Source organism: Ovis aries, chromosome 5 (assembly GCF_016772045.2).
Source record: "Ovis aries strain OAR_USU_Benz2616 breed Rambouillet chromosome 5, ARS-UI_Ramb_v3.0, whole genome shotgun sequence".
NCBI classification, from domain to species: Eukaryota; Metazoa; Chordata; class Mammalia; order Artiodactyla; family Bovidae; genus Ovis; species Ovis aries.
Window position 1 is genome coordinate 91220595 of NC_056058.1, and position 25371 is coordinate 91245965.

General features: G+C 39.7%; 1 protein-coding gene across 5 annotated transcripts in view; it reads right to left on the minus strand.

Annotated features, from left to right (window-relative positions):
• KIAA0825 (KIAA0825 ortholog) overlaps positions 1–25371 on the minus strand; it is a 400677-nt gene that overhangs the window by 66695 nt on the left and 308611 nt on the right. The window contains exon 20 of one of the 5 annotated variants that reach the window (XM_060416006.1): positions 5115–5904. The exons of the other annotated variants lie outside the window; for them this stretch is intronic. Within the exon in view, the coding sequence (XP_060271989.1) occupies positions 5760–5904 (145 nt within the window). The 3' untranslated portion in view covers positions 5115–5759. Of the gene's footprint in view, positions 1–5114; positions 5905–25371 lie in introns of those variants that run through there. 5 annotated transcript variants of the gene reach the window in all.

Here is a 25371-nt window from a genome sequence, read left to right on the forward strand (position 1 = left end):
ATCTCTGAGGACTCTTAGCCACCCAGACCTCCCTGATGAGCTCCAAATTCATAGCGACAACTCTAGCTGCTTCCACCCAGATCAGCTCCTGCCACTTCAAAGTTTATGTCCAAACTAGAATTCATTATCTCACTGCCTTCTCCCAACCCCGTACTGGGCTCCTCTGTTGTGATTCTGGTGTATTTAGGGAAGACTAGTCATTTCATCCCATCGAAAGGAGACTCTCCCATCATGCTTTGTTTAGGTTGGTCCATGACCCACAGTGCATCACCTTATATTTTTCTCTCAGCTGGGAATAAATGATCAGCTGGTTCATTTTACCCTATATAGGAATTGATTTTAACTGTAAGGAACAGAAAGCAAGGTAATAATATAGTACTAATAAAAGTGGGACTTCCCTGGTATCCAGAGTGGCATCGGAATCGGAACTCCGTTCCAGGTTTTTAATTTACTTTGCTTAGAATTGTCAGAGGAGTCACTATCTAAGGCAGCTATGGCCTCATGAAATGTATTTCTTAATATAATTAGACTTGGAAGTAGAAATTACTCCTTGATCCCATGGGCTGGAGAAAGGATGTGTGTTCAGTCAGTTCAGTTCAGTTCAGTCGCTCAGTCATGTCCGACTCTTTGTGACCCCATGAATCACAGCACGCCAGGCCTCCCTGTCCATCACCAACTCCTGGAGTTCACTCAGACTCATGTCCATTGAGTCAGTGATGCCATCCAGCCATCTCATCCTCGGTCGTCCCTTCTCCTCCTGCCCCCAATCCCTCCCAGCATCAGAGTCTTTTCCAATGAGTCAACTCTTCCCATGAGGTGGCCAAAGTACTGGAGTTTCAGCTTTAGCATCATTCCCTCCAAAGAAATCCCAGGGTTGATCTCCTTCAGAATGGACTGGTTGGATCTTGTTGCCATCCAAGGGACTCTCAAGAGTCTTCTCCAACACCAAAGTTCAAAAGCATCAATTCTTTGGCACTCAGCTTTCTTCACAGTCCAACTCTCACATGCATACATGACTACTGGAAAAAACCATAGCCTTGACTAGATGGAACTTAGTCGGCAAAGTAACGTCTCTGCTTTTGAATATGCTATCTAGGTTGGTCACAACTTTTCTTCCAAGGAGTAAGCATCTTTTAACTTCACGGCTGCAGTCACCATCTGCAGTGATTTTGGAGCTCCCCAGAATAAAGTCTGTCACTGTTTCCACTGTTTCCCCATCTATTTCCATGAAGTGATGGGACCAGATGCCATGATCTTCGTTTTCTGAATGTTGAGCTTTAAGACAACTTTTTCACTCTCCACTTTCACTTTTATCAAAAGGTTTTTTAGTTCCTCTTCACTTTCTGCCATAAGGGTGGTGTCATCTGCATATCTGAAGTTATTGATATTTCTCTCGGCAATCTTGATTCCAGCTTGTACTTCCTCCAGCCCAGCGTTTCTCATGATGTATTCTGCATATAAGTTAAATAAGCAGGGTGACAATATACAGCCTTGACGTACTCCTTTTCCTATTTGGAACCAGTCTGTTGTTCCATGTCCAGTTCTAACTGTTGCTTCCTGACCTGCATACAGGTTTCTCAAGAGGCAGGTCAGGTGGTCTGGTATTCCCACCTCTTTCAGAATTTTCCACAGTTTATTGTGATCCATTCAGTCAAAGGCTTTGGCATAGTCAATAAGCAGAAATAGATGTTTTTCTGGAACTCTCTTGCTTTTTCGATGACCCAGCGTATGTTGGCGATTTGATCTCTGGTTCCTTTGCCTTTTCTAAAACCAGCTTGAACATCTGGAAGTTCACGGTTCACGTATTGCTGAAGCCTGGCTTGGAGAATTTTGAGCATTACTTTACTAGCACGTGAGATGAGTGCAATTGTGCTATAGTTTGAGCATTCTTTGGCATTGCCTTTCTTTGGGATTGGAATGAAAACTGACTTTTTCCAGTTCTCTGGCCACTGCTGAGTTCTCCAAATGTGCTGGCATATTGAGTGCAGCACTTTCATAGCATCATCTTTCAGGATTTGAAATAGCTCCATTGGAGTTCCATCACCTCCACTAGCTTTGTTTGTAGTGATGCTTTCTAAGGCCCACTTGACTTTACATTTCAGGATGTCTGGCTCTAGGTGAGTGATCACAGCATCGTGTTAGCAGGCATGAAAACAACGTTAATCTCATTGCACATCTTGATCAGCGCTGTTCGATGACCAGGTGCATTGACAATGAGCAGTAGTATTTTGAAAGAAATCTTTTTTTCCAAACAGAAAATCTCAACAGGAAATTCCCTGGAAGTCCAGGGTTAGGACTCTGCTCTTCCACTGTAGGGGAACTAAGATCTCAAGTGCTCCTTGGATTGGCCGAAGGGGGAAATTAAAGATCTCAACAGTAGGCTTAAAATATGCAGTAAGTCATGTTGTCAACCAATGTGCTGTCATCCAGCCTCTTTTGTTCCATTTAGAGAGCACAGGTAGAGTAGATTTAGCATAATTCTTATTTAAAAAATTAATTTAGTTATTTTAATTGGAGGCTAATTACTTTTCTATATATATATATATTTTTTTTTTTACTTTTCAATATTGTGGTGGTTTTTGCCATACACTGACATGAATCAGCCACGGGTGTACATGTGCCCCCCCATCCCAAACCCCCCTCCCACCTCCGTCCCCAGCACATCCCTCAGGGTTGTCCCAGTGCCCTGGCTTTGAGTGCCTGTTTCATGCATCGAACTTGCACTGGTCATCTTTCACATATGGTGATATACATGTTTCAATGCTATTCTATCAAATCATCCCACCCTCGCCTTCACCCACAGAGTCCAAAAGTCTGTTCTCTATATCTGTGTCTCTTTTGCTATCTCGCATATAGGGTCATCATTACCATCTTTCTAAATTCCATATATATGCGTTAGTATACTATAATGGTATTTTCCTTTCTGACTTACTTCACTCTGTATAATAGGCTCCAGTTTCAACCACCTCTTTAGAACTGATTCAAATGTATTCTTTTTGATAGCTGAGTAATACTCCATTGTGTATATGTACCTCAGCTTTCTTATCTGCTTATCTGCTTATCTTATCTTCTGCTGATGGGCATCTAGGTTGCTTCCATGTCCTGGCTATTGTAAACAGTGCTATGATCAACATTGGGGTCCACGTGTCTCTTTCAATTCTGGTTTCCTTGGAGTGTATGCCCAGCAGTGGGATTGCTCTTTAGGGCCCTACGATTTTCAGAATGGGCTTCAGCTTCAAGTCAGCAACTGCACGAGTCGCTCATAAGAGAGTCGGCCTATCCTTTGAAGTTTGGAAGCCAAGCACTGAGTTGTCTCTAGCTGTGGAAGCCCTCCATGGCATCTCCTTCAAATAGAAGGCTGTTTCATCTACATGGGAGTCTGTTGTTTAGCGCAGCCGCCTTCATTCCTTATCCTAGTTAGATCTTCTGGATAACCTGCTGCAGCTTCTACATCAGCACTTGCTCTTTCACCTCACACGTTTAGGGAATAGAGAGGGCTTCTTTGCTTCAGCCTCCTGAACCCGTCTCTGCAAACTTTTCTTCTGCAAGCTTCCTCACTTCTCTCCGTCTCCACAGAAGTGAAGGGAGTTAGGGCCTTGTTCTGGATTAGGCTTTAGCTTAGGGAAAGGTGGTTGGTTTGATCTCTATCTAAATCACTGAAGTTGTCTCCCTATCAGCAAAAAGGCTGCTTTGCTTTCTTATCATTCATGTGTTCACTGGAGTAGCCTTTTTAATTTCCTTCAAGCACTTTTCCTTTGTATCCACAACTTGCCTAACTGATGCAAGGGAAAGTGAAAGTGAAGGTTGCTCAGTTGTGTCTGACTCTTTGCCATCCAATGGACAATACAGTCCATGGAGTTCTCCAGGCCGGAATACTGGAGTGGGTCGCCTTTCCCTTCTCAGGGGGATCTTCCTGACCCAGGGATTGAACCCAGGTATCCTGCATTGCAGGAGGATTCTTTACCAGCTGAGCCACAAGGGGAGCCCAAGAATACTGGTGTGGGTAGCCTTTCCCTTCTCCAGGGGGTCTTCTTGACCCAGGAATTGAACCGGGGTCTCCTGCACTGCAGGCGGATTCTTTACCAGCTGAGCTATCAGGGAAGCCCACTGATGCAAGAGGCCTAGTTTTCAGCCTGTCTCTGCTCCTGAAATGCCTTCCTCAATAACTACTCACTTCTAGCTCTTGATTTAAAGAGAGAGATGGGCAACTCTTCCTTTCACTAAAACACTGAGAGTCCATTGTAGAGTTACTAACTGGCCTACTTTCAATACTGTTGCATCTCAGGAAATAGGGAGGCCCAAGCAGAAGGAGAGCGATGGGGGAACACACCTAGGAGAGCAATCAGAACACACAACAGCATCCAATTCAGTTTGCTGTCTTCATGGGCGTGATCTGTGGTGCCTGAAGACAACCACAAGAGTAACATCGCAGATCACCATAACAAATAATAATGATCAAGTGCGAAATGTGAGCATTTCCAAACTGTGACACGGAGACACAAAGTCAGCAAATGCTGTGTGGAAAATGGTGCTGACAGATTTCTTGATCAACATGGGGTTGCCACACACCTTCAATTTGTAAAAAAATTCAATATCTGAAAAGTGCTATAAAACGAGGTATGTCTATGTTAGACTAGACAGCCACAAACGAGCAGGAAATAATTTGCTGATATATATATTTTTTACACATTTTTAATTCTTTACTATTGCCCTCTCTTTGGTGACAGTTTAGGAGAATGGAAAAGTACAGAAAAAATTAGATCATATTTTAATCCTCTAGTTGCCAAATTTTCATGCATCTATGTTAATTAAATAACTTGAATCAGGCCCTCATTTACACATTTACTCCTTAATTATTGTGATTACCTTCATCTTAAAATTCTACATCAACAGGAAATGAATCTCATAAAATGAAAAAAAATATTGTGACATATTAATGTTGACATAAGAGGAAATTATGATCATTTCAAAGGATTTCTCCCCCTTTTTTACTGTGTATATGTAGAAGATGAGTATGAGGCAATTATTCAAACATTTCAGATCTCAAATATCTAGATAACGGAATGAAACATTTCAAATTTAAATTACTCCCATCTTTTAATTTTCCATTTTGCTTTTTGAGTATAGACACAGTTTCAAATAACTTGTATATGTCATTTTTTAATTGCCTTAAAGTTGAAATAAATAGCATAATCGGAGAACTTCACAAGAGAATAAAGGCTTCGCTCTTAACAAATGTGCATTCTCAGTGGTGATTTCACATCTTTTGCACATAGTAGCTTCCTCCTCAGATGAGGAATCATGAAAATTAGCTTCCACCCTGATTCACAAAACTGAGCTGGGAATGAATCCCTAATGTCACATATGCTATTTATACTCAGCATCATCAAAGGCTGAGCTAGTAGTCAACCAGTGAACAGCATCTTTAGTTGTACATACCCAAATTGTAGTTACACTTATATTTTAAAATGACAGTCTTTATTTTTTAAATCTTACTGTCTTAAAACTGATTTCAAAGAGTTATTATTATACCACGATAGAGAAGATAGAACTACAATCTAGGAAGAACACTTTTGCTCTTATATATTCAGATATCAGGTTTTTGTTTGTTTTCAAAAATTGAGAGGGTGGGGTGGGGGACAACACAATCTATCATGGTGATTTAAGGCTTGGTAACTGACAAATAATGGACATATAATGTGTTAGATGTTCAGTCATGTCCAACTCTTGCAGACCCCAAGGACTGTAGCTCACCAGGCTCATCTGTTCATGGAGTTCTCCAGGAAAGAATACTGGAATGGGTTGCCATCCCCTTCTCCAGGGGATCTTCTGGACCCAGGGATCGAACCCTGGTCTCCTGCACTGCAGGAAGATTCTCTACCATCTGAGTCACCGGGAAGCCCGCTGAGGACATAAGGAAATATATGGGACTGAAAGCATCAATACTTGACCCTAAAGGGGTTGGTGAATTATAATCAGGATCACTTACACAGCAGTAGATTTTCTTATCAAAAAAGAAGATAGCAATTTGCAAATGTCTCAAATGTTTCTTATCAAAAAAGAAGATAGCAATTTGCAAATGTCTCTGTTATATCCTTGGGTATACTGCCTGATAATGTAGGATCATGGGGCTCATTGAGTCAAAGAAATTCATAGAACACTGAATATATGCAGTGTTTGGTTGCAAAATCATCATGTGGTATAAATAATAATGTAACACTAACACAAGTACATCGTATTATGGGAATGAAACACTACTAGTAATTCCAAACTCTTTCAGTGAAGGGTGTGGTCCACACCTATAATGGGAGCCATAGAACTATATTCTCATCTCATATCACATCAAAAACCAAACAAACATACCCAAAAGGACTAAAGCGGTAAGGAACCCTCTTAGAAACTACTGGAATGAATGTTCTGGAATCTGGACTATCTATAGTTTCCCAAACTCAAATGCTGTTTCTCACCTTTTGCTTTTTTCATGCTTTTCTCCCCTGTGCCTTGAACACCTCTGCTTCTGTTTCTGCCCTAATTTCTGCTCATCCACCTAGACTGGGTTCTAACCACCCTGCTTTTTTTGCTGAGTTAGGAGCATCTCAGCATCCAATATTCCAAGCATTCCAAGCATATCTCTAGTAACTCTAAAACCTGAAAGGATTTTCCCTGCTGTAAGTGATCTGAGAGCAAAGACTATGTGTACCTTTCATCTTTTATTGCCCTGCTTTGGCACAGCACTTGTCACTTAGTGGGCCTTCAAGGAATGGCTGTTGAACTAAACCAAACTGCAAAATCAACATTCCAGAAGAATTCTGAGGAAACAAGAGGTTGCCAGAATATCATATAGTTGATTCTGTGCTCCAATGAAACTGGAGGGCTTGCTCCAAGAACCTACCCCATGTATCTTGCCATGTATCTTGGAAAGAAAAAAATATGTCCTTTTCATTATAGGGGACTGGAATGTAAAAGTAGGAAGTCAAGAGATACCTGGAAAAACAGGCAAATCTGGCTTTGGAGTACAAAACTAAGCAGGGCAAAGGCTAATAGAGTTTTGCCAAGAGAATGCATTGGTCATAGCAAATACCCTCTCCCAACAACACAGAAGAGAAGACTCTACACATGGACATCACCAGATGATCAATCCTGAAATCAGATTGATCATATTCTTTGCAGCCAAAGATGGAGACACTCTATACAGTCAGCAAAAACAATACTGGGAGCTGACTGTGGCTCAGATCATGAACTCCTTATTGCCAGATTCATATTTAAATTGAAGAAAGAAGGGAAAACCACTAGACCCTTCAGGTATGACCTAAATCAAATCCCTTATGATTATACAGTGGAAGTGAGAAATAGATTTAAGGGAGTAGATCTGATAGAAAGAGTGCCTGATGAACTATGGACGGAGGTTCATGACACTGTACAGGAGGCAGGGATCAAGATCGTCTCCAAGAAAAAGAAATGCAAAAGGCAAAATGGCTGTCTGGGGAGACCTTACAAATAGCTGAGAAAACAAGAGAAGCAAAAAGCAGAGGAGAAAACGAAAGATATACCCATTTGAATGCAGAGTTTCAAAGAATAGCAAGGAGATAAAAAAGCCATCCTCAGTGGTCAATGCAAAGAAATAGAGGAAAACAATAGAATGGGAAAGACTAGAGATCTCTTCAAGAAAATTAGAGATACCAAAGGAACATTTCATGCAAAGATGAGCACAATAAAGGACAGAAATGGTATGTACCTAATAGAAGCAGACGATAGAAGAGGTGGCAAGAATACACAGAACTATACAAAAAAGATCTTCATGACCCAGATAACCATGATGGTGTGATCACTCACCTAGAGCCAGACATCCTGGAATGTGAAGTCAAGTGGGCCTTAGGAAACATCACTACAAACAAAGTTAGTAGAGGTGATGGAATTCTGGTTAACCTATTTCAAATCCTAAAAGATGATGCTGTGAAAGTGCTGCACTCAATATGTCAGCAAATTTGGAAAATTCAGCAGTGGTCATAGGACTGGAAAAGGTCAGTTTTCATTCCAACACCAAAGAAAGGCAAAGCCAAAGAATGTTCAAACTACTGCACAATTGCACTCATCTCGTAAGCTACCAAAGTAATGTTCAAAATTCTCTAAGCCAGGCTTCAACAGTACATGAAACATGAACTTCTAGATGTTCAAGCTGGATTTAGAAAAGGCAGAGGAACTAGAGATCAAATTGCCAGCTGGATCATTGAAAAAGCAAGAGAGTTCCAAAAAAACATCTACTCCTGCTTTGTTGACTATGCCAAAGCCTTTGACTGTGTGGATCACAATAAACTGTAGAAAATTCTGAAAGAGATGGGAATACCAGACCACCTGACCTGCCTCTTGAGAAATGTGTGTGCAGGTCAAGAAGCAACAGTTAGAACTGGATATGGAACAGCAGACTGGTTCCATATTGGAAAAGGAGTACGCCAAGGCTGCATATTGTCACTCTGCTTATTTAACTTATATGCAGAGTACATCATGTAAAATTCCAGACTGGATGAAGCTCAAGCATAAAGATTATTGGGAGAAATATCAATAACTTCAGATATGCAGATGACATCACCCTTATGGCAGAAAGTGAAGAAGAACTAAAGAGCCTCTTGATGAAAGTGAAAGTAGAGAGTAAAAAAGTTGGCTTAAAACTGTACATTCAGAAAACTAAGATCATGGCCAGTGGTCCCATCACTTCATGGCAAGTAGATGGGGAAGCAATGGAAACAGAGAGTTCATTTTCTTTGACTCCCAAATCACTGCTGATGGTGACTACAGCCATGAAATTAAGACTCTTGCTCCTTGGAAGAAAACCTATCACCAACCTAGACAGCATATTAAAAAGCAGAGATATTACTTTACCAACAAAGGTCCATCTAGTCCAAGCTATGGTTTTTCTAGTAGTCATGGATGGATGTGAGAGTTGGACTATAAAGAAAGCTGAGTGCTGAAGAATTGATGCTTTTGAACTGTGGTGTTGGAGAAGACTCTTGACAGTGCCTTGAACTGCAAGGAAATCAAACCATCCTAAAGGAAATCAACTGTGAATATTCATTGGAAGGTTTGATGCTGAAGCTGACATTGGCCACCTGATACGAAGAGCCGACTCACTGGAAAAATCCCTGATGCCAGGAATGATTGAAGGTGGGAGGAAAAGGGGACGACAGAGGATGAGATGGTTGGATGGTATCACCAACTCAATGCACGAGTTTGAGCAAATTCTGTGAGATGATGAAGGACTGGGAGGTCTGGCGTGCTGCACTCCATGGGGTCGCAAAGAGTGAGACCTGACTGATCACTGATCAGCAACAAAGGGCTCTCAGCTAGGTCTGAGGTCTGAGGTCCTCATCAGTTCAAATGCAAGATATGTTCTCCTGGGCAGAGTCCTCAAAGGGACAGATGAGGGAACATTCTGAGAGAAGGAGGTTCTTAAAAATCAGGGAGTAAGGCCCAGTGGACAAAGGAAGGGGAAAACATCACAGGCTTTGCTTACTACTCTCCAGCCATTCTGCTCATTCTGTCACCAAGAGGCCTGAGCATTGAAGTTTCAAGGTCATAGAAAATCTAAGTAGTTCTAGGAATGAGGTAAGAGGTATTTGTGTTAAGTTTTTCCTATCACTGAAGGAACATATATACTGTCTCCTTTCTTTCTCCTCCTCCACCAAAGAATCTTGTTGGTTTTTGTTTTTGCTGAAACCCACTTCCCCTGCTCAGAAAGAAACAGATATAAGGCTTAAGAGGTTAGAATGTACGTGACTGGTTAGATATTGCATCAGCCTGCATTTTTCTCACCCATGTTCTTGCCTGCTGCTAAGTCACTTCAGTCGTGTCCGACTCTGTGAGGCCCCATAGATGGCAGCCCACCAGGCTCCCCCATCCCTGGGATTATCCAGGCAAGAACACTAGAGTGATTTCCTTCTCCAATGCATGAAAGTGAAAAGTGAAAGTGAAGTCGCTTAGTTGTGCCAGACTCTTAGGGATCCCATGGACTATAGCCTACCAGGCTCCTCCATCCATGGGATTTTCCAGGCAAGAGTTACTGGAGTGGGGTGCCACTGCCTTCTCCGTTTTTGTCTACTAGTCCAGCCAAAACTGAAGTGTGTTGTTCTCCTAGTGACCTTTCTATTTCAATGTTGTTTAGAAATTGCTCTTCCTTTTTCTCTCAAGCCACCTCCAGGCTATGTAAGACTACTTGTAATAGAACATTTTATGGTTGAAAGGAAACTTAAAAGTCATTTATTACAACCAGTACCCAGATTCTCCTGAAATCCTAGTCAAAGAAGGACACCTGGTCTCCACTGCAAAGTTAACCATTTTAGCTAATCAGATAAAAGGATCCATTCTAATAACTAATGGGAGAAGATTGAAAGGGATTCTAGGGCCCTTCTCTCTTCTGCCAGGCAACCAACCTGTGTTTCAACAGCAATTCACTCAAGATAATATTTCATTCAACTTATCAGGTAAGGAAGGAAAAGAAGAGGGGACAGGATAGTATAATGATAAGATGGAAGGGTGCTGTGGCTTTTTTGAGCTGGTGGGCCCATTTATTTATTCAAAACATACACCTTGATCCCACTTAGTATTTTGAGCAATCAGGAAAAACAGCTTTCTAGCTGATAACAGGAAAGTGGTGTGAAAAAAAAGCAAAGATTCAAACAGCAAGAATGTTATTCTTAAATTGGAAACTAACCTGGAAAATCACAGAGGAATGTGTTAAGGGGCCATTTATGACCAATGACTGGAATGCCATTTTGCATTTCTTTGCAAAGATGCACTCTTTCATAATTAGCTTCCATAATCGTAAAAGCCATCCTCAACTTCATAAGGCATCATTTTATTTGTTTTTCTATATGATGTTCATATGAAAATGTCATGCTTTTTTCAACCATACATCAGATACTCCTTACTTCCAACAATAGCACTATGTTTTTATTGGTAAACATAATATATATTAAGACTATATTCTAGCCAAATAATACTTTATCATTTTTTGTTGTTGTTGCTTTTAACTTTGAAAAGTTGATCTGAGATTTCGTCTTTACCGTGTTACAATCTTGTGAGAAGGATCATATTAGTAATAAATAAACGGGTTAACAGGCACAAAGAGACTTGTTTAAGTCAGAGAGTTAGGGACTAGGTAAGTATTTGTGGTGCCATGTCTGGGGCATACATCTCCTGTGTCCCACACCCAGACTCTTTCAACTAAAAAATGTGATTTGAGTGGACTGTATTCTCTTGGGAGCTTGGTCCTGCTGACAGTCTTCATAGAAACTGATTGCAGATAGAATATTCTCTCTCATCCGCTTGCCACATGTTCTGTCCCTACAAGCCCCTCTGAAAAGACAGGAGCCACATATGCAACTCTGTCATGTCAATCACGTGACAAACATTCTCCAAGTGAATTTAATATGCAAGACTCCACGTACACTTTGTAAGCATCCCTACAGTGTACAAATATTCTGAGTCTGTCTAAGATAGTTCCGATCCAGGATGTACTGTCAAAGGAACAAGTGAAACTATATTTTCTTTTTTAGGAATCATTAAAGATGTCTTCTTTAATTATTACACAAAATATTATCTGACCGACAACATAGCAAATCATGATAGTTTTCTAATGGGAGGCATTTGAAATGCCTTAGCTAAAGACTGATTTAAAGAAAAGCTTTCTGTCAGATTCATCTCAACATCTATCAGGTGGTACTATTTTTCCAATAATCTTTTACCCTATCCTTTGCCTTCTAAAGAGCTGTGCCCAAGCTATAATTATTTTTTGCTAATTAGAGTAATCCATGATTAATTATTCAAAATGATTCCTTTCCAAAATCAAATCCATTTCCTGTCATTACACTAAAAAAAAGATATAAATAAAGTATTATCAGAATCAGATTTGTCAGAAAGGAATATTTTTTAAAGTTTTCTTTAGTTAGCATTAAAATCTTTTCTACTGAAGGTGCTGTGATTCTCTTCATCAATTAATGTGGACTAGAGAAGGGCAACTGGCCCATGAAGTGATAACAACTAATGGTTTTGATAATTACTAAGGATTACTTATACTGATGACACAGGAGTAAGCAATTTACAATATTCTTAAAGAAAAGCTTCAAAGCAGTAAGACCTAGCAATGACTAAGGGGAAGTGATAAACATGTTCACTTGGGAAACTGGGCGTCCAAAGATGTATTTCTACACGGCTCATACCTTTTTGTCGACACTCATTTGAGTCCTGCTGATGGCTAAATCTTCCTCTCCTGGGATTGCCCTAGTTCCACTGCCTTCAAGAAGCAGTTCCTTCCCCCATTATTTCTGGGGGAGGCCCGGGACCTTTCTGTCTCTAAGGCTGGATCACACTTTGTCTGTATCCCATGTCTTTACAACACACTTGGCTTTACTCATTACTGTATGAGACTTAAGTGTCTTTCCTTAAAAGGTGATGTCTTTTCCATCAATTTTTTTCTTAGGCAATAGCCTTAACATATGTGTGCTATAGACAATCAAATTTTCTATGTACATTTATTGAAAACTTTCAGTGTGCAAAGCCTTAAAGTTGTATAATCTCCTAAACAAAGAAAGTTGAACATACAAACTGTGTGTGATGTAAACAGTTCTATTAGGTTCAAGCATGGACAATAAGTTATATATGCATAAATATAATAAAAAAGATCTTTAGAAAAAGAAGCTACTTTGGGATTCAAAGTTCAGTTCAGTTCAGTCGCTCAGTAATGTCCAACTCCCCGCGACGCCATGAACTGCAGCATGCCAGACCTCCTTGTCCATCACTAACTCCCGGAGTCCACCCAAACTCAAGGTAAGATAAAATTATAAATCTAGGAAATACTGAGATCACTGATAGAGGAAAGCAAACTGCTTCTACTTTGACCAGAACTGGTAACCATCTTGTTCCTCATCTTCACTAAAAGTTTTCAATTTAGTTTCTTTGCTCTTTTCCCTAATGGGGTTACAATTCAATTTTTATAACAAAAACAACTTTAAAAAATTTTCTCAAACACCCAGATTTTCAGAATAGCCATGACAAAAACTGGAAAAAAAAAAGAAGCCACAATTAGATGATAAGTGACCTTAAAGTCTGTAATGGTGACAGTCACACTTGACAAATAGTCCGTGTGTTTCTTTTGAGTTAAAACCATGTGACTAGTTCTGGCCAATGGACTGTGAACAGATGCATCAAAGCTATTAATTTCCAGTAGGAGGACCTCCTATACAGACCTGCTATTGCCATGTCAACAAAAGAAGTATGCTGATATGGCAGATTCAAAGACAGAGGTGGCCTTTGCTGCTGAGTCACCACATGAAGGATAATGCCCCACACATTTGCTCATAGTTACTTTGCTTTCTTCAGCATACAGAAGCCATTAACCCTAATGTATGCTGTATGTGGCTCAGCAGGGCCTCAAGGTACATCTTTGTGCTGAACGAAATTGTTTCCTATGGGCCCATTTCTCATCTAAATGCCAGAACAATTTCACATGAGCAATACAGTAGCGTCTCCTTAAACATTCATCATCATAAATGCAGAACTCCCTTTTTGTGTTTGCAGAAGTAATTCTACATCTTTTAAATTTGAGGCTAGCATGAAAGATTACATACTGTTTAATACGAAGGCTATTTCTTTTAAAGGCTAAACAAACACTTAACAATCCATTTGTATTATTTTGCTTTCTGTAGTTCACTGGGTACGCAAGGAAGTAGGAATAATGGATAGATATTAATAATTGAAGAATATTTGAAAATATTAATTGAATAATTTTATTTATCTTAAATATCTGGAAAATTACTTTGCTAGGAAAGTCTTTGAAAACTGTTGATGATTTTTGGTTTGTATTTTTTACTTCTATATCAAAAATATTGATATTCTAATCATTACCTATCTGGTTGGATGTTCAAAGAGCTTAGGGATTTTTATCATGATGCTATTTAAATAAAATATTAGAGCCAGGCAAAAGTCCAGTGATAGATCTTTCATATAATAAATTTGAGGCATCCATTCCCTGAAATATTTTGTAGACATTTAAAATGATAACGTATAACATCAACTTTCAGATGGAGTGTCCTAACATTTATTTATCTGGTTAGAGATGGAAAGAGTTACAGCTAACATTCTGGGACTTGAGTGGATCTTGAAGCCTGACTTCTTTCTGCTTTAGCCTGATTGTCAGCATTTGACTACATCCCATGGATTTTCTGCAAGTGCACATGTGAGTTGCTTCAGGGGAAAAAATAGAGAACTATCATGAAAAGAACATTTAATGATACAACAAGTGATGGAGAATAACAAAAGACAACGAGCTGGACTGCCAGCTTATGGCCGCTACATAGAATTGCAGGGACTGACTTACGAAGGTTCGTTAAGAAGTAGACAAATGGTCAAAGAAACTTAGCTCTGGGACAAATATTAGGCAAAACCAGAGAGGATGAACTGTCCGCTTTAAAAGCAGGGGCTTGTCTACCTTGAGGTGTGGTTACGCTTCACATATACTTTTTGAGCCCTATTTCCTTTCCCAAGTGTAATTCTAGTTGCTGGACATGGGATTTATTTTGCTTTTCTTCCTTTGTTACTTTAAGAAAATTGAGGCCCGCTGATGCGTTTTTACTCTGTTTGAATCTGAAGCAGAACAATTCCCATTGAGGGTTCTTGTGGAACTTCATTTTAGTTATGTTTTAATAAAGTCTTATTTGTATTGACTTCTGGGGCAGCATGGCATTCCCTAACTGATAAACTACTTGGGTTTACTTTTTTATGGAGAGATTTTAATTTAATATGATAGATTCAATCGTTGTTTTTCAGGTTTTATATGCATGCCTGGAAGCCTTTTAATAACTTGCAATAGCAAACAAAATGAATGTGACTTTTAGGGTAGACACTCTTGTAATTGATATTTCTACCAGCTCAGGGTGTTTATTTATTTTGCCAAAAAATAAAGTGCGTTCTTTCCATCCCTGGGGAATAAAGAGTAATGGAGTTGCAATTTACTAAAAAGTTATGAGAGATCCCAAATTGCAATGAAAAATTTCATAAAGATGTATTTCTTGCTTAGACTTGATCTTTGCATAACTCACAAAGGTTTTTTTATTGTAATAAATCCATTTGCCTTTCTGCATAAAGTAATCAAGGATCAAGGTGTAATAAAATATTTAAAAAATACTTGAACAGATAGTAGACAAGGTTCGTATTCATAAAAAATTACATTAACTTTGACAATCATATATTTTCAATACTGAAGAATAGGATTTTGGACACAGAAATGGTTTTGATAAATGACAGAGTTCTCCCCGAGGCCATAGAAGCAGCAAGAACAGGGAACATAAAAATGGGGAATCTACAGATTAGCACATTAGGATTATTCTCGTTCATAGCGCTTAAGAACCGCTTTGGAAAGATCCAATGTCTTCAGCAGTTTAAACTCATTTCTCCTGTATCTAAGCAGCGTGTACTATAATTCAAATTGACATGGTTCCCTGAGAAATACTGGGACAACTCTTAGAGAGATGAGACATTACTGAACAATGTTTTTGGATGATAAACAGTGATAGAAATTTGAGATTGAAATGGCCTTTTCAAGGGAGTAGGTCACACCTGTGAAAACACAAGACAGGTATTTAAGTTCTTCTCTCATTGCTTGATACTGAGCCTCTTCAAGTGTCTGTGCTTTAGTCAATTTGACACCTCATGGGTCCCTAATTACTATGGAGATCTTCAGCAGGCTGGTAACACTTTTTGAAAGATGTATTTAAAAATTCTGGACCTTACTTGCCCTAAGACTGAATATAATTTTTCACAAGAGTTACCGGGTTGGAGAAATACTGAAGGCCTGTGGGAAGAGGAGCTGCAGCACGTGGGGTGGGAAGAGGAAGTGGAGGAATCTGACGATTTCAGTAATTCGCCACAGAGATTGTGCTTTGTCTCAGTTCTCAAGAAACAAAAGCAATAGCTACTGTTTATTAAGCTGAGCTGAGAACCTGGGAGAACTGGAATCACCAAACCTCACCTTTCTTCACTTGCATATCAGGGAATTTTCTAACTCACAAATTATTGTGAAGATAAAATTATCTATGTATGAAAGCTGCGCTGTGCTAAGTCACCTCAGTCATGTCTTACTCTTTGTGACCCTATGGACTGTAGCCTGCCAGGCTCCTCTGTCCATGGAATTCTCCAGGCAAGAATACTGGAGTGGGTGGCCATGTCCTCCTCCAGAGGATCTTCCCCACCCAGGGATGGAACCTGCGTCTTTTATATGTCCTGCATTGACAGGTGGGTTCTTTACCATTAGCACCACCTGAGAAGCCCATGTATGAAAGCTATTCCAAATTAAATTATACAAAAGCATTCAAGATTTAAAATCCATAGGCATACTTTCATAAACAGAAACACACTGAAAAGCCTTTTAGGAGACTGCCCTATAGATGTGTTCTGATGGAATAGACACACTAAAGAAAAAATGCTATATCATTAAAAAAAGGAGTCGCATCTGGAGAAAACCATAACTAAAAAAGTACATGCACCCCAATGTTCACTGCAGCAGTATTTACAACAGCCACGAAATGAAAGGAACCTAAATATCCACTGACGGATGACTGGATAAGCAAGATGTGGTGTATATACCTCACACACACAGTGGAATATTACTCAGCCATTGAAAAGACTGAAATAATGCCATTTGCAGCAACATGAACAGACCTAGAGATTTTCACACAAAGTGAAGTAAACAGAGAAAGAGACATATATATCACTTACCTGGTAAAGAATCCACCTGCAGTGCTAGAGACCTCAGTTTGATTTCTGGGCTGGAAAGATTGCCTGGAGAAGGGATAGGCTACCACGCCAGTATTCTTGGGCTTCCCTGGTGGCTGAGAGGGTAAAGAATCTGCCTGCAATGTGGGAGACCTGGGTTCGATCCCTGGGTTGGGAAGATCCCCTGGAGGAGGGCACGGCAACCCACTCCAATATTCTTGCCTGGACAACCCCATGGGCAGAGGAGCCTGGCGGGCTACAGTCCATGGGGTTGCAAAGAGTCAGACAGGACTGAGTGACTAAGCACAGCACAGCATATGTGGAATCTAAACAAAAATGATACAAATGAACTCATTTACAAACAGACAACTCACAGACACAGAAAACAAATTTACAGTTACCAAATGGGAAGGCGGGGGAGGGATAAATTATAAGTTTGGTATTAACATGTATATACTACTATATATAAAAGAGACAACCAATAAGGACCTACTGTAGAGCTAGGGAACTATACTCAGTATTTTGTAATAACCTATAAGGGAAACTAAATTGAAAAGGAATGTGTGTGTGTGTGTGTGTGTGTGTGTGTGTGTGTGTAACTGAATCACTGAGCTGTATATCTAAGAATAACATGACATTGTAAATCAACTATATGTCAATTCAATAAAAAAGAGTCAAGGTTGAAAGAAACACCGCCTAACCTAGACATCCCCTTTGTCATCGAAGACAGGATGAGTCTATGCATTGCAGATGCTCATGGCATTATGCCCTTGACCCACCACCAGATGCTACCACATCCGTTCTCTTCTTGCAAATCTGATTTTATATATTTCTAAATTTAGGCTTAAATGGTCAAATATTCACATCAGACTCACAAATAATAAATAGTATAGTCATTAATATAGCCCATTCAAGGTAAAGGCTAGTTTGAGAGTTTTTTGTTTTGTTTGCTGACCTTGTTTAGGCTATTACTTTCATCGTAGCAAAAAGTTTTGTTTCAGGTAGGCTTGTAAAGTTGTCCTGCTTGTTTATATTTCTAAAATGAACTTCCTGAGTCATTTATTTCTCTCTTGCCTGTGTAAAAATATTGCATGTTAAATATTCCAAGAAGAGTCTAATATTAATGTAGGTCTTTAAACCAAGAGTTCCTATTCCTTTCAGTTTCTAAGCTTGAATCTCTAGGAGTTCTCTTAGAGTATTGCCTTTCCAGCCACATCTTTATGTCCACTGAGTCCCAATCTCTTCTTCCTTTTCATCTTTTGACTCCTGTTTCCTAGCTGATTGCTAATTTCATTCAGAGGTTGCTCTAATAATCTTCCCCACAAACTTTCTAAACTCATTTCCTGTGATAGTACAGCAAGCCAGGCAAAGTCCACTCCTACTCTTCAGCGATTTTTTGATTTGGGGCAGGGTGGTGGCAGGAGTATGGGTAGTTTGCTTTTGGCAGAGAAGGCCTTTCAGTGGGGACACCAGGCCTGAGGCCTGGATGATAAGGGATCCGCAGTGTGAAGAGCAGGAGGAGGGGAGCAAGTGAAAAGGCCGTAGTGGGGGTGTGGGCTTGCCATCTGTGAGGAGGAGAAGGCTGGCAAGGAGGAGGTGGGAGTGAGAAGAGGTGGGGTTAGAGGTAGGAGGGAAGCCAGATCACATGGGGCCTTGCAGGAGTTTATAGTTTCCCTAAGTGTGCTGGAAAGTCATAAAGGGACTGAGAAAGGAGAGTGATGGTATCTGATCTGCTTTTTAAATAGTCACTCTCGTGGCTGATGGGTTGGATGTTGTGGAGATGAGGTCAGGAGAGCCTCCCTTGGACACTCCAGGACATTCTTACCTCCTTCCTGTAAATTTCTGAAACTTCCTCTCTTACCCTCTTGGCTTTTAAGTAGATGTAATCTAGTATTAAAGAAAGCTGAGCACTGAAGAATTGATGCTTTTGAACTGTGGTGTTGGAGAAGATTCTTGAGAGTCGCTTGGACTGCAAGGAAATCCAACCAGTCCATTCTAAAGGAAATCAGTTCTGAATATTCATTGGAAGGACTGATGCTGAAGCTGAAACTCCAATACTTTGGCCCCCCTGATGCGAAGAGCTGACTCATTGGAAAAGACTCTGATGCTGGGAAAGATTGAAGGCGGGAGGAGAATGGGACGACAGAGGATGAGAGGGTTGGATGGCATCGCAGACTCAATGGGCATCAGTTTGGGTAAACTCTGAGAGCTGGTGATGGACAGGGAGTCTTGGCGTGCTGCGGTCCACGGGGTTGCAAAGAGTGGACATGACTGAGGAACTGAACTGAATTGAATCTTGTATTATTCCACCGTAGGTGTACAGCACACAATTTTACCAAATCTCTTTGAGGGAATCCATATCTTGGCCTCTGTGTCTTAGGACTCCCTGCTTTCCAGGGCATTTAGCCAAATGCTTTGTACCTGATAGGTACAGAACAGATAGTATAGTAATTGTTGATGGAGCCCTATTATATGAACTACCCGTCCTGGCAAAACACCATAAACTTGAGACGTGCAGAGAGGGATGTCCCGAGGAAGAGGTGGCCCTTGGAGATTAGCTCAGGTGAGCAGCCTGAAAACAGGGCTGTTGAGTCTTGTCTATTCACTGAACCTCATTGCATGTCAACATTTAGTAAATCTCATCAACATGACTGGAGCTCACCGAAAGTTTGTTGAAAATCATGAAATGCTACACTTTAGATTTGAACATGTCATTGTGTGCAAATTTATCGTCAAAGGAAAAAAAGAACGGTAAACAACATTTGCACTCTAATGATACACACACTGTAGTATTTAGGAAGAAGTATACTGATGGCTGCAACTTATTTTGAAACAGATCAAAAAATAAGATAGATTGATGGATGGGTGGAAAGATGAATGGATAGATACGTTCAAAGGCAAGTATAGAAAATGGCAGAATCAAAGTGATGAGTATATGTTTATTCATTGTGAAATTGCTTCAACTTTTCTGTACATTTGTGATTTTTCATAGTAAAGTATGGTGAAAAATTAGTTGAAAGTGATAACTAAAATTATATTAAAAATTATCAAGTTTATGGTCATTGTACCTGAGCTTTCAGGAAATCTTCTAATTCTTACATAGAACACAGATTTCATCTATTAATTTATGGCTTTGAAAAGTGTCCCAGCTTCTTAATTGACTTTATAAATTAGAATTTTGGTTATATTTGCCGATATTTACTAAATAATGGCTATGTCTCTGATAAATTTTTCTTATCTATACAATTCATAAAATAGAGTTCAGACATTAAATCATTGTTAAAATTGAGTGTTTTGTGATACTTAGTGATAATAAAAATAATTATACTTATTGGGCAGTATATGCTAACCTTACCACTTCATTATTAGTGATAGCAAAAAGTATAAACAACTGGATATAGTAACAATCTCTTCCTGACTCTCTCTCTCCCTCTCACAGCTCCATCATTTCTTTTTTTTTCTGAGGCAGAGAAACTACATAGTGTAGGTAAGCATGGCATATAAGTAGGGGGAGAAATTATCAACATTAATGTGGTAAGATTAAAATTCTAGAACTGTATTTGTCTTTTTTTAAGAATAAAATGTCTAAAATCCTGAAGCACTCCTGTGCTACTGTGTAACATATCTCAATTTGCAAACTTTTAGTTTTCACCGTTAAGTTCTAGACAGTTTATTTTAATGTATTTCTTTTGTGAATGACTTCAAGGGGAAAAACTTCTTCTTTAGCTCTTTTAAAACAAGGAAATGTCCGTTCTCACATTAAAACCTTTTTATTTCTAGGGGAAATGAATGGAATGCCTACGTGAAGTATACCTTGAACTTTCAGTGTGTACTGCTGACAATGGATATCTTTGAAGGAGATGACAAGTATCCCAGCTTCGACTGGGCCAACCTGTGGATCACGTGTGAAGTCAGTGGAAGCTTTAAGTGTTTAAAAGGTCTGCCCAGGTGTCAAGAAATGTGGGAAAGCGCTCAGTTGTGTGGCAATGAAGGAGATGCATGCATTTCAAGGCGGTCTTATCGGAACACATTGAGAGATCTGGCATCCTTAAAATTGAGCATATGTCTTATCAGCATTCCTAGTACAGAGTATTTTGTTACTGCTTCTGTGCTCTAAATAGCCCTGTGCAAAGGCACGTCACTGAACCAAAGCATATGGAGGTGGCTCTTCAGTGATGCTGAGCTAGGCTGCGGTATCCATTTGCTGCTGCCTTACCTTTTTCTACACACTTGCCAACGGAAATTTCTGCTCTAGAAATTATACTGTAGCAAAAAACGAAGTACATGGCATGAGGTTGGATTCCGCGTCTCAGGACATATCAGTATGAACCAGAGGTATTGCCTATTTCCTGAGACGACTGAATCCCAAACCATATGCACCTACACCTTAAGGAAGCAGTGACTCTTTAAACTGCTCTCTATATTTACAATTACTTAATTACTTCATTTTGCCAAAAATAAAGGTCATTAAAATCATCTTGAAGCTTGACTTAAATTTTAGAAGTAGCCCGCAGGTTGTACAGTCTTTAACTATGTTCCATTTAACACATTTAATAGATGTAAAAACTCACAAGTGATGATATAAAGGATAATTTGCGCTTGCAGTGCATTTTTGTCCAATTAATAGATTGCCTGTGTGTTGCATATTTTGCATGACAAAAGAGCAGAATATTAAACTGCCATTCATAATGAAAATGCACTTTGCAAATTAAAAGTGCCGAAACAGAAATTTTTCACCCTGTTTAGGAAATAAACAGTCCTTAACCAATTAAACTGCATTGTAATAATTCTATGATTTATTGCAAGTTGTTTAACTTTCAAAACTCGGCTAACCCATATTAAGGTCACAATCCATCATGTCTTGCTTGGAAAGCCAGCAAATAATGGCTGTTGTATTAGCTGCTTTTGATGATAGTATGAAAGAAGTATTAGCACTTGTCAACAAAACTGCTTACAACATAACATTAGCATGCACGGGCTGCTGTACCTATTTATTATTCTGGCAGCTTCACACATATTGTTACAAGCTTATAAAACATTTTGTCGGGTGGAAACGGAATGTACACTGTTTGGTTTTCTGATAGACTGGCAGCATAAATGTCTGGGCTGACTTAGTTTAGTTTAAGTGTAAATAGAGACACAAATTCTTCAACCTGTTCTCTTATTGATACTGAAAAGTGCTGAATTATTCAGCATCCAACTCTTCTGTTTGTGTCTATCACAGTTATCAATTACCCATCAGTCTTCTTGTCAAAACAGAATGGATTAATCTGGCTGAAAATAAGACAAATAAATGGATACTATAACAGGGGTGCGGGGTTGCCAGACTGTCAAAGGGAAATCCAGGCACTGACATTTGCCGTCAAAAATGGGATCTCTGGCTTAAGTGAGCAAATGACTCCCCTTTGTGAGCCAAGAATGCACTTAGCTCACCGTAAGTAAATTAATCTGCCTTCTTTGCCTGCTGATGCATTAGCATTGGGGTAGTAGTTCAGTTTCTAAAACCCCTTTATGTTTAAATAATTTTGGTGATTGTTATTGTTCTTCACAGGAAATGCAGACACACTCAGGTACTTTATCTTGCTAAAGAGAGGGCTGCCTGGTAAACGAATGGACCCATTTAACAATGAAGTGATTGCTGATAGTTCTGTACCACTTCATAGCTCTCAGCTGATGTGATACCCAGTAACTCTTTGCACAGATGGCTGGTGGAACACATCCAGCATCTGCAAAGTCCATCCCTGTTTTCTTTCCCAAACATTTTATTTGGAATTCTTGTTTGGCAGACTTCCCGAGACTCTGCCTAGCTGTTCAAAGTACATATTTCTCATCTATCTCATTTGGCCCTTCCCTAAAGAAAGAGCCAGCAAAGTGCCTTCTTATTTGGCACAAAAATTGCAGCCACAGACTGAAGCAAGTTTTGGGTTCCTGGCCAAAAATTTACAAGAAGTTTATCTCAGATGCTTCCATACTGGACTGTTTTACATAGTCACCATTAACATTCGGAAGCCTTCACATCATGACAGAATCAAAGCTCCCCAGTCTGTATCAGCAACTGCCAGAAGTTCCCTCTTGTTCTCATTTGCCTTTGTATCCTAACCATCGGTTCTTACCTAGACTGAAGGATGACGTGTTACTTAAGGAGTGCTCCCTATTAGAAAATGGTTCTGTCTGCTTCACGAGGAATGAACAGATTACTTTTGAATGAATCATCATCTTTTTGTTCTTTTACCAGTAGATCATGTAAAGAATTTTAAGCATTTGAAAACCAAAACAAAAGAAAGAAAAACTTCCTTTTTTGGGGTGGGCGGTTTGGAAGAGGTCACACTAATAATTAAATTTCAGGTGCAACTTCCACAAATCTCTTCAAGACTTTGACAGACTGGAAATTTCAGTCTCATATTCCCAGAACATTGCCTCAAATTTCTCCTCAATGTAAATCAGTTTCCCAGAACTTCAACTTTAAAAGGAAATGCACTAATTGGCTTGGTCACAACTCATCTTTGCTAAATCTCTTTTGTTTGGTATATAATCTCAAAACGACCTCATGGAAGACAGCTATTTAAAATGTGCAAACACCAAACCTTCTCTTGAAAGGAGGCAGTATTTTTGTTACCACTCAATTTATTTTATGTTGTCTCTCATGACCTTCTTCTCCTTTTCAATAAATAAATGTTTTATATGGAAAGGAGTGCTGTACAATTTTGCATAACCTAAAGTATTTTCAAAGTTTGAGCTTTTATTTTTTGACAATTCCTTGCAACACTAGCAACTAAGTTAATTGACAGGTGTGTATCATGACTTAATTTCCAACTTCCAGATGCCATTTCCCAGTTCTATGAGAAACTTTCCAAAATATAAGCCTGCCATTTCAGACCCAACTTGCCCGAGCTTAAACACTCTCTCTCAATGGTTCGCTTTTACCGAAATCCCAGTTAGCGGTTAAGTCCTGAAGAGCCCAGCTTTCCCGTGTCTCTTCTGTTATCCTTTCAGTTACGACTTCATCATGCTTTCGCAGTCCCTGCCATGTCATTCATACACTCATGCATGCACCAAGTCATTTATTCAGCAATTCTCTGAGTGCCTAACATGAGTGGTCTCCTCTCTGCTTTTCTTTCCAATACCCCTTCCACTCTGAAATGCCCTCTTCTGCCAACCTACCTATAAATCTCAGTCCTATTTAAAAAAAAAAAACCTACCTATAAATATTTGAATCTCAGTCCAAAAGAAAAAAAAAAACAAAACCTCACTTCAATGTAGCCTCTATACTTTTATCTTATTGCTTCGCCCATATGTTATTTCTTACTTCAAGTCTCTTGAGCATTTTATTATTTCCCTATCACAACATGGGATAATTTCTGTCTTGGTCTCTAACTGTGTGACTGTGGGCGAGTTATAGATCCAACTCAGTGTCTCCTCTAAAACTGGGGATATTATTACTCCATAAAGTGTGAGGTTAAATGAGATAATGCATAAGAGTGCTTAGAACAATGCCTGTGAACATTCGAGATGTTATTGTATTATTGTATGCAGCAGGGGCTTATAAATGCCTGTTGTAACATTTGTATGTTGAGAGATAACACTTTTGATTGCTCTTGGTGTTTCTGAGGAGCTTAAAACTACATTTACCCACTTATCCCAGGTGGTGGGCCAGAGGATCGCATTCTGGGCTGAACACAATGCAGCTAGACGGCCTGTCTTCAGGCTGCTTGGTGCTTACCATTTACTAGCTCGTTTTTAGGGGGAGAGGAAAGGAGTCAGGAAGCTAAAAGCTTCTATATCTAATAGAAACAGCCGTTAAGATTAGCTGAAATTGTCTGGGAAAGTCTCCTCCCTGCCCACTCCCCCATCCCAGGATATGTGTATAAGTATGGATGAGTTCCTTCACTGTTCTCCTGAAACTACCATAACATTGTTAATCGGCTATCAGTTCAGTTCAGTTGCTCAGTCGTGTCCGACACTTTGCAACCCCATGGACTGCAGCACGCCAGAACTCCGTGTTCATCAACTCCCAGAGCCTACTCAAACTCATGTCCATTGAGTCAGTGATGCCATCCAACCATCTCATCCTCTGTCATCCCCTTCTCCTCCCACCTTCAATCATTCCCAGCATCAGGGTCTTTTCCCATGAATCAGTTCTTCGCATCAGGAGGCCAAAGTATTGGAGTTTCAGCTTCAGCATCAGTCCTTCCAATGAATATTCAGGACTGATTTCCTTTAGGATGGACTGGTTGGATCTCCTTGCTGTCCAAGGGACTCTCAAGAGTCTTCTCCAACACCACAGTTTGAAAGGATCGATTCTTTGGTGCTCAGCTTTCTTTATGGTCCAAATCTCACATCCATACACGACTACTGGAAAACTATAGCTTTGACTAGACGGACCTTTGTTGGCAAAGGTCGTCCATACCCCAATACAAAATAAAAAGGTTAGTTGAAAGTAAAATGCTGAGCAGTGTCTGGCCCATAGCAAGAATTCCATCAATGTAGCTTGTCGATAACCAAGAGGGGTTTCAAAATGCTCCGTGACCTAGTTCTAGGTGGTGAGCAAGGATCATCCAAATGAAGGCATTTGGATGAATGCCCGGAATTAGTCACATCCTTCTAAAAGGT